The sequence below is a fragment of the Somniosus microcephalus genome, chromosome 4, assembly GCF_052327205.1.
Source record: "Somniosus microcephalus isolate GS21.2 chromosome 4, FLI_Smic_1.0, whole genome shotgun sequence".
Lineage (NCBI taxonomy): Eukaryota > Metazoa > Chordata > Chondrichthyes > Squaliformes > Somniosidae > Somniosus > Somniosus microcephalus.
Window position 1 is genome coordinate 33,378,878 of NC_140990.1, and position 9,867 is coordinate 33,388,744.

At 48.2% G+C, this 9,867-nt stretch overlaps 1 protein-coding gene across 1 annotated transcript; it reads left to right on the forward strand.

Annotated features, from left to right (window-relative positions):
• The first annotated feature begins 777 nt into the window (after window positions 1-777).
• On the forward strand, window positions 778-9,513 carry LOC147118576 (uncharacterized). Its single transcript, XM_085984482.1, has 2 exons — window positions 778-1,347; window positions 8,802-9,513. Exons 1-2 carry the CDS (start codon window positions 953-955, stop codon window positions 9,262-9,264), a joined length of 858 nt encoding a protein of 285 aa, XP_085840608.1. The 5' UTR covers window positions 778-952; the 3' UTR covers window positions 9,265-9,513.
• The last annotated feature ends 354 nt before the right edge of the window (window positions 9,514-9,867 follow it).

The window sequence follows — 9,867 nt, forward strand, 5'->3', positions numbered from 1 at the left end:
GGGGTATGGGGAGAAGGCAGGGACCGGGTACTGAATTTGGATGATCAGCCATGATCTCATTGAATGGCGGAGCAGGCTCAAGGGGCCGAATGGCCTACTCCTGCTCCTATCTTCTATGTTTCTATGAAACCATGTTGACTCTGCCTAATCATGTTATCATTTTCGAAGTGCCCTGTTCCACTTCCTTAACAATGGATTCCAGCATTTTCCCGACGACTGATGTCAGGCTAACTGGCCTGTAGTTCCCTGTTTTTTCTCTCCCTTCTTTCTTGAATAGCGGGGTTACATTTGCGACCTTCCAATACGCTGGGACCATTCTAGAATATATTGCCAATAGCACATATTGCCAATCCCCAGTTTCCTGTTGAGGTGATGGTGGACCTTCTTCTTGAACCGCTGCAGTCCGTGTGGTGAATGATTTACAGGATTTTCACCCAGCGCTGATGAAGGAACGGCGGTATATGTCCAAGTCAGGATGGTGTATGACCTAGAGGGGAACTTGGAGGTGGTGGTGTTCCCATGCACCTGCTACCCTGGTCCTTCTAGGTGGTGGAGGTCGTGGGTTTGGGAGGTTCTGTCAAAGCTCTTGTCGAGTTACAGATGTATAAAATCCACCTCCTTCTCTCCTCCCATAGAGGCCAGATTGTTGTGTAGGCCCAGACCGGGTGGCAGATTCCCTTCCCTGAAGGATCAGTGAACCAGTTGGGTTTTTCCGACAATCCAGCAGCTGTCATGGTCACTTTTTCCCTCGTGCCGGCCCCACAAATGACCTGATTCATTAACCTGCCTCTTTTTGTGGGTTCTCTCTCACGCTCCTTTTCTCCTGTTTTAAATTCATTTTACAGGGTGTTAGAAGGGGAGGATTTGCAGACGGGAAACTCAAACCAAACATCAGATCAAGGTCTGACAGTCACGCGATTGATCAGGACCTGAATATCATCGGCCTTTCAACATGGATGTAAAAATTGGGGAGAAACCGTACACGTGTTCTGTGTGTGGTCGAAGCTTCAGCCGATCATCTGGACTGTCGAGACACAAGCAGAGTCACACCGGGGAGAAACCGTGTAAATGTCGGGCCTGTGGGAAAGGATTCAGTTTTCTGTTTGAGCTGGAAATTCATTGGCGCATTCACACCGGGGAGAGGCCATTCACGTGCTCCATGTGTGCGAAGGGTTTCACCGAATCTTCCAGCCTCCAGAAGCACCAGCGGATTCACACTGGGGAGAGGCCCTTCACCTGCTCCGTGTGTGGGAAGGGATTCACTCAGTCATCCCAGCTTCTGAGACACCAGCGAGTTCACACTGGGGAGAGGCGTTTCACCTGCTCCGTGTGTGGGAAGGGTTCGCTGCGTCATCCAGCCTGCGAACACACCAACAAGTTCACACTGGGGAGAGGCCGTTCACCTGCACTGTGTGTGGGAAGGGATTCATTAAGTCATCCCGCCTCCTGACACACCAGCTTTTTCACACTGACGAGAGACCATTCAGTTGCTCTTACTGTGGGAAGAGTTTCAGACAGTCATCCCATCTCATTGCACACCAGCTAATTCACACTGGGGAGAGGCCCTTCACCTGTTCCATGTGTAGGAAGGGATTCACTAAATCATCTGACCTTCTGAGACACCAGCGAGTTCACACTGGGGAGAGGCCGTTCACCTGCTCCGTGTGTGGGAAAGGATTCATTCGTGCATCCAGCCTCACTGCACATCAACTTGTTCACTCTGGTAAGAGACCGTTTAAATGCTCTGACTGTGAGAAGAGCTTTAAAAGCAGAAATGATCTGATGAAACACCGGCGAGTTCACACTGGGGAGAGGCTGTTCACCTGCTCCAGTGTGGGAAGGGATTCACTCAGTCATTCAACCTGCTGACACACCAGCGAGTTCACAAGTGACGGCATTGGTTGGACTCTGTTGTTATCCTGGCCACTGTCTGAGACGGAACCAGACTGTTCGCCACCTCGGCCTCCTATTGACCCCAAACTGAGCTTCCAACCCATATCCGCTCCATCACCTACATCGCCTCCTTCCACCTCTGTAATATCGCCCATCTCCTCTCCTGTTTCAGCCTATATGCTGCTGGAACCCTCACCATTGCCTTTGTTATCTCTAGAGGCGACGACTCCAAAGGTTCCCCGGCCGGCCTCCTACCTTGCACCCTCTGTAAACTTGAGCTCATCCAAAACGCTGCTGTCCGTTAAAGGGACCCCGCACCCCCCAGAAACATTAGGGGGAACATTGCCCACAACCCTCCGAGAGCTCCTCCAATTCTGGCCTCTTGTGCCTCCCCGATTTTAATCGCTCCACCAGTGCTTGCTGTATCTTCACCTGCCTAAGCTCTGGATTCCTTCCCTAAACATCTCCGCCTCTCGACTTCTCTCTCCTCCCTTTATAGGCGCCTTAAAACAGGTGACCTCGCGTTTGGTCACCTGTCCTAATAATTATCTCCTCGTGTGGCTTGGTGTCAAAGGTTGTTCGTTAACACCCCTGTGAAGCACCGTGGGTCGTTTTACTACATTAAAGGTGCTATAGAAATACAAGTGGGAGATGGGTGGAGGGAGCGGGTTAGTAAACCCCGGGGGGACGCGGGCTGCTCACACCCCGAGTGCGGCCCCATTATTAAAACACTCAACATTATCTGCTTCACAAACACCCGGGGTGGGCCTCAGGCCCCAAACAAGAGCCTCCGGGCCGGGCGTTTGCCCCGAGTGGGATGGCAGCTGCGGGGCTTTCTCCCGGTGACAGGCCCAGGGTAACGGCCACCATCTTGAGAGGCTCAGGGGGGCAGCAGGGCGAATGCGTGGCCCCCTTGGCCAGGAACCAGGAGGAGAGAATCTTGTCAATTTCTATCCTGGACTCACAGTGATGGCTTTTGTAAACTCCTTTTACAGGCTGTGAGAAGGGCAGCATTTACACACCGCAAACTCAGACCAAACATCACATCAAGATCTGACAGAGTCACTCCATTCATCAGGGCCAGAATATCATTGGCCTCTGAATGTGGAAGGAGAAATGTTTGTCTGTTCTGTCTGTGGGAAAAGATTTCAAACATCAGTGTGACTGGTAAAGCAGCGAGACACACACACCCGAGTGAGAGTGTTCCAGTGCACTGACTGTGGAAAGAGCTTTAACCAGTTACACAGCCTGAAAAAACATCACACCATTCACAGCGGGGAGAAACCGTACACGTGTTCTGTGTGTGGACGAGGCTTCAACCGATCGTCCAACCTGGAGAGACACAAGGACACCCGCACCATGGAGAAACAGTGGAAATGTGAGGACTGTGGGAAGGGATTCAATTACCCATCTGAGCTGGAAACCCATCGGTCCTTCTTTATCTGGAAATCAAATGTCTGTTGTATAATTGTACCAGCAGTTAACAGGCTCCTGTGACATCCTCTGTCTCCTATTTTAATGCAGACTTTAACCAATTTATTTTAAATGGGTTTATGTTAAATGAGTTAATGTCTGCCTTAAAATGGTAGTCTCAGGACTGTCACACAAACACGTTAAAGCTTCGTAGAATAATTACCAGTCATTTTTAGACTGGAAACTTAAACCTGTTTCACTTTCAGTCAGGAACAAATTGCGGTTTTACACCAATCTCTAATTCAACAGCACATTTCCAGCCTTCACCGTTGTTCTCCCTGAACCTGCGACAGCACCTCCCAAACCCACGACCTCCACCACCTCGGACAACGGCAGCAGGTGCATGGGAACACCACCACTCCAAGCTCCCCTCCAAGTCACACATCATCCGGACATGGAAATATATCGCTGATCCTTCATCGTTGCTGGGTCAAAATCCTGGAACTCCATAACAGCACTGTGGGAGCACCTTCACCACACGGAGTGCAGCGGTTCAAGAAGGCGGCTCACCACCCACTTCTCAAGGGCAACTAAGGATGGGCAATAAATGCTGGATTTGCCAGCGATGCCCACATCCCGTAAACAAATTTAAAAAGAACCTGAACACAGTTGTAAAGGAGCCTTCTGTTCCATGCCTAGGAGCTCTGAACCATGGAAGAGAGCGGCTGGGACACGTTTCTCACACGCCTCGAGATTAACCCACAGGGGGACTTTGCTGTCAGTGAAGAGAGACGAGAAAGACCAAAGTGCCGTTTGCCCCTCTCAGTGTGGCCCTGAAGGACTGTGTCCAGGCTGAAGTTCTGTTCCCGCCGTACGATCCTCCCCCAGATTGTCCTTTCTGAGCTCCAGCCAGGTGATGCTAAACACTCAGGTGGGAAAGACAATAATCTACAACAATGTGTTTAAAACAAAGCTGATTTATTTGACATCTATCCAGAATATTAAACTCCAGCCCAGTTACAGGAGTTATTAACATCAGCAGAAACAAAGCCAAACTGTCAGAATGAACATGGTTCAGTCCTGGATGTGATTAACAGCAGCAACAACAGCAGAATCCAACCCCTGCAGTCACTTGTGAACTCGCTGGTGTCTCAGCAGGGTGAATGACTGAGTGAATCCCTTCCCACACATGGAGTAGGTGAATGGCCTCTCCACAGTGTGAACTCGCTGGTGTCTCAGCAGGGTGGATGACTGAGTGAATCCCTTCCCACACATGGAGTAGGTGAATGGCCTCTCCACAGTGTGAACTCGCTGGTGTCTCAGCAGGGTGGATGACTGAGTGAATCCCTTCCCACACTCAGAGCAGGTGAACGGCCTCTCCTCAGTGTGAGTGCGCTGGTGGACAGTGAGTTCAGATGATCGCCTGAACCCAGTCCCGCAGTGAGAGCACCTGAACGGTCTCTCGTCAGTGTGAACACGTTGATGGCACGTCAGTTCCCCGCAACTTTTATAGCACTTCCCACAGTCCGAGCATTTAAAAGGTCTCTCGTCAGTGTGAACTCGCTGGTGTGTCAGCAGGTTGAATAACTGACGGAATCCCTTCCCACACACGGAGCAGGTGAACGGCCTCTCCCCGGTGTGAGTACGCCGATGAATTTCCAGCTGGGACGGGTAATTGAATCCTTTCCCACAATCCCCACATTTACACCGTTTCTCCCTGGTGTGACTGCGCTTGTGTCTCGACAGGCCAGATGATCAGCTGAAGCCTTGTCCACACACACAGCACGTGTACTGTTTCTCCCCGCTGTGAACGGTGCTTTTGGTTTCCACGTTCAAAGGCCGATGATATTCGGGTCCTGATGAATCGAGTGACTCTGTCAGACCTTGGTACGATGTTTGGTTTGATCTTCCTGTCTGCAAATCCGCCCCTTCCAATACCCTGCAAAATGAATTTAAAACAGGAAAAAGGGAGCGTGAGAGAGAAGCCACAATAAAACAAAGGTAGGCTGTGAAATTGAGCTGAATGAATCTGGTCATTTATGGGGCCGGCAGCAGAAACAAGTGACCATGAAAGCTGCTGGATTGTCGTAAAACCCAACTGGTTCACTGATGTCCTTCAGGGAAGGGAAACCGCCTCCTGGTCTGGGCCTACACATGACTCTGGCCTCTATGGGAGGAGAGAGAGAGGTGGGAGGGGCGATGGAGAGGGACTTTAAACATCTGCAACTTGATAAGGCTTCTTTGACAGAACCTGCCAAACCCACGACCTCCACCTCCTAGAAGGACCAGGGAAGCACGTGCATGGTGTAAGATCCCAGAGGGACCCTGGTTCCTAATGATTCGAGGTTGACCCATATTGGGGACAGTGATTTAACTTTATTCAGCACAAGCAAGACTTAATACATTACAGTGTTTGAGCAGCAGTTTACAGAGAATAATTGAGACTTATATTACCACTTATACTCTGGGTAGAAGCACAGCTGTGAGCAGGCTGCACCCTGTGTCTCTCTCTCGCTCCATCTCTCGGGTGTAAGAATCCTGAGAAATCTCCATTTCAGATTCCCACTAGCTAACATGCATGAAATAAAATAAGCATTATTAGTTGTAGGTTTAAGTGTGTATTATGGAACTGTTAGTCAATGCACGTCGATTCTTGAATAATCATGCTTTTAATCTACTGTAATATGCCTTGGGTATACATCTTATGGATAATTCTTACTAAGTATGATCTCTCTCTAGCCCTCAATTGTCCCAATCCGAATTCTATGTCGCTCTCCACTTCAACTTCAGTTTCAATCCCTCTGACAGGTACCAGTGTCTTTAACTCTACCCTGATTGTTTCTTGAATTAGATAGTTTCTCGATGGAGTATGTGTCAGTGCTTTAAAAGTTGTCTCACTCTCCTGAGCCACATTAACCATTTCATGTCGTGCTGTTGTCAATAACTGAATATGTCCGAGACCCGTTCTTCACTGCAAATTCACCACACATTTCCGCATGCTAATTGCTTCCTATGTAACAAATCACATCTGTCCACACACGCGCCATCCGATACGAACCATTCATGGGCTTTCAGGCGATCTCATCAAAAGATGGTGAGGTGTCTGGAGATCTTTGCTCATCTCCCACTGTATGGTCCCGATGTCTCGGGTAGTGGCCAGTCTATCAAATGAAGTTTTCTTACAAAGTTCACAGGCAAGGACACAAACCTCTCCAAGAGAAAACTATCAATTGACTCTTTTCAACTGCACTTTCCTGCCTTTCCCGAGACTGTTCATTAATCCCAGATTGAGACCTTTCGGTGAATCGTACACAGGTGATTTATTCCAATTCAACTGAGGAAATGATTCCCATTTGGTGGTGAATGAAACATTTCCTGTTTCTGTCTGACATCCTCAATCACTTCCCCTCATTCCATTTTACACATCCCATTAATTACCATTCTATCTCATTCATGAGCCCTGGAGGAACTTTACTGTCCAATACACTATTAAAGATAGGAAACAGATCAAACCTTCCCACTTGGTCCCAGTTATTAACACATTTTGGGTTTTTTAATTCTTTATTTTAGAGGATCTTTTTATTTCCCAAAATAATCCGATGTATTGTGCCCGAGTCCATTTTATCATTGACAAAACCTGTCAGTCCAACAATACTGCAATGTTCAATTTTATTTCCCAAAAACTTTCTTCCCTGATACACAGCAATTGGCAGGACCACCTTAGACTGTCTTCCACCAGTTTCTTTTAATGAAAATTTGACTATCCCCTTAAACTTCAGGTAAAGTTTTCCTTCTTGAGTGCTTGAAACAGCAACTTATATCAATTTTATTTTTATCAATTCGTCTCCTCAATTCCCATTTCAGAAACAAGTGATGCCCAGGCTTGCTGGTTTACATGCTGGTTTCATATTAGAGACACAAGTGCTTGGAATTAGTTTGGAGATAACTTCCATATCTCCCCTTCTCGAGCACTCTGTCTCGGGAAATAACACATGACACTGAATGGGTTAAGTCCGAGTCTTTGACAGGCAAAGCCTTTCGTCCAAATCGTCACCATGCTGGGATTTATTTTAAATGTCTGGCGATGCCTGCAGATAGATTCTTACATTCTTAAAGCTGCTGGATCTCTTGTTAAGGAATCAATATTCATGCGGGCTGGAAAACCCTGGTCACCTGTTTAAAAGACACAAAAACAGAGAATCCATTGTGGCTCCACTTAAGTGCCCAAAGGGCTCATTTGTGAAATCAGAATTTTCCTTCCGCACCGTGGGGTTAGTAATGTCCAATATCTTTAAATTTCATTCAGCAATACAAAAGTTGTAGCTTGGTGAATTAAAAAAGGCAGCTGTCCGCTGACAGGGTTAACTCCTTTGCAGGTTTATATATTCAGTGTGAGAGGTTCCAGCCCCTGTATAGTTACCTGAAGGGGCTGCTCCTCAACTCTTGGTTACACTTTAGCCCCACGCTCCTAATCTTTGCCCGCCCAGTGCGGAGGGGGGTGGGTAAGTCGGAGGATCTTCTCCTGGACCTGCTCTTGGGCCTGGCAAAAACAGCAATTTGTAGGTCCAGGATGGGCGGGGCCCATGGGGGGGGGTCACTCTGGCTGCCTGCCTCTCTCCCGCGGTCTTGTCCATGCCCGGGTGGCCCTGGAGAGGGAGCAGGCGGTGTCCACTGGTTCACTTGATACCTTCCTCGACCGGTGGGTACCTCAGGGTACAGAGTGTCTCTCAGACACTGGCAACAACATTCTGGTTTAGTTGGGAAGGTTCGCTTTGCTTTTGTTGGGACTTTGTTGCTTATTTTAGCTTCTTCCAGTTTGATTGGATCACATGATTTGGGGAACAAGAGAGGAAAGACTTGCAAGGAAACTAGAATTGTCTGTTCTGAATTTCTATCCTGTACTTACAGTGATGACTTTTGTAAACTCCTTCTACAGGGTATTAGAAGGGGAGGATTTACAGACGGGAAACTCAAACCAAACATCACATCAAGATCTGACAGAGACACTCCATTCATCAGGACCTGAATATCATCAGCCGTTGAATGTGGAAGGAGGAATGTTTGTCTGTTCTATCTGTGGGAAAAGATTTCAAACATCAGTGTGACTGGAAAAGCACCGAGACACACACACCCGAGTGAGAGTGTTCCAGTGCACTGACTGTGGAAAGAGCTTTAACCAGTTGCACAGCCTGAAAAAACATCGCACCGTTCACAGCGGGGAGAAACCGTACACGTGTTCTGTACAGATCGTCTAACCTGGAGAGACACAAGGACACCCACACCATGGAGAAACCGTGGAAATGTGGAGACTGTGGGAAGGGATTCAATTACCCGTACCAGCTGGAAATTCATGGGCGCAGTCACACTGGGGAGAGGCCATTCACCTGCTCCACGTGTGGGAAGGGATTCATTGATTCATGCACCCTGCTGAGACACCAGCAAGTTCACACTGGGGAGGAGACGTTCACTTGCTTCACGTGTGGGAAGGGATTCAGTCGATTAACCAACCTCACTATACACCAACTTGTTCACACTGAAAAGAGACCTTTCAAATGTTCTGAGTGTGAGAAGAGCTTTAAAAGCTCAAGATATCTGCAGAAACACCAACAAACTCACACTGGGGAGAGGCCGTTCACCTGCTCAGTGTGTGGGATGGGATTCCCTCAGTCATCCCACCTGCTGACACACCAGCGAGTTCACACAGGGGAGAGGCCGTTCACCTGCTCCACGTGTGGGAAGGGATTCATTGATTCATCCACCCTGATGAGACACCAGCGAGTTCACACTGGGGAGAGGCCGTTCACCTCTTCAGTGTGTGGAAAGGGATTCATTGATTCATCCACCCTGCTGAGACACAAGCGAGTTCACACTGGGGAGAGACCGTTCACCTGCTCTGTGTGTGGGAAGGGATTCACTCGGTCATCCGTCGTGCTGAGACACCAGCAAGTTCACAAGTGAGGCAGCGGTTGGATTATGCTGTTATTGCGGCTATTAATCATATCTCGGACTGAACCGTGTTCATTCTGACAGTTGGAGTTTGCTTCTGTTGATGTTAAACTCCAGCCCAGTTATAGGGGTTATTAATATTCTGGATATATAGCTGATTGACTTGTTGGGGCTGCAGTGTCTCTTTAAGAACCGCTGTCTGATTTTGCCCCTTAATTCAGGGACTCTCATCAGCAATTTGTTTGCAATAAAATTATGAACTTTTACTTCAATGCTAAATTCATCTTTGGTACAATTCTTACTGACTTGCACATTATACACAGTGGCACCTCCAGTATCCACCAGAAAGAAGGGGAATGGGAATTGGTGGAGAATCGAGAGTCCCCAAATGTTGCCCCTCCCGTCCGATACAGCAATCCCCTCGACACGGGAATGGAGACATGTCCAATCAGCAGCGAAGATTCACCAGGCTGATACCTGGGATGGCAGGAATGACGTATGAGGGGAGATGTGGTCGATTGGGCTTGTACTCGCTGGAGTTTAGAAGAATGAGAGGGGATCTCATTGAAACTTATAAAAATTCTAACAGGACCAGACAGACTAGATGCAGGAAGG

Bases quoted from the DNA above. Each gene is read 5' to 3' on its own strand.
- LOC147118576 (XM_085984482.1), top strand. From the start codon at position 953: ATGGATGTAAAAATTGGGGAGAAACCGTACACGTGTTCTGTGTGTGGT. The intron at 1,348-8,801 runs GCGTCATCCAGC...GAAGGGATTCAG, and splicing joins GTGTGTGGGAAGGGTTCGCT to TCGATTAACCAACCTCACTA.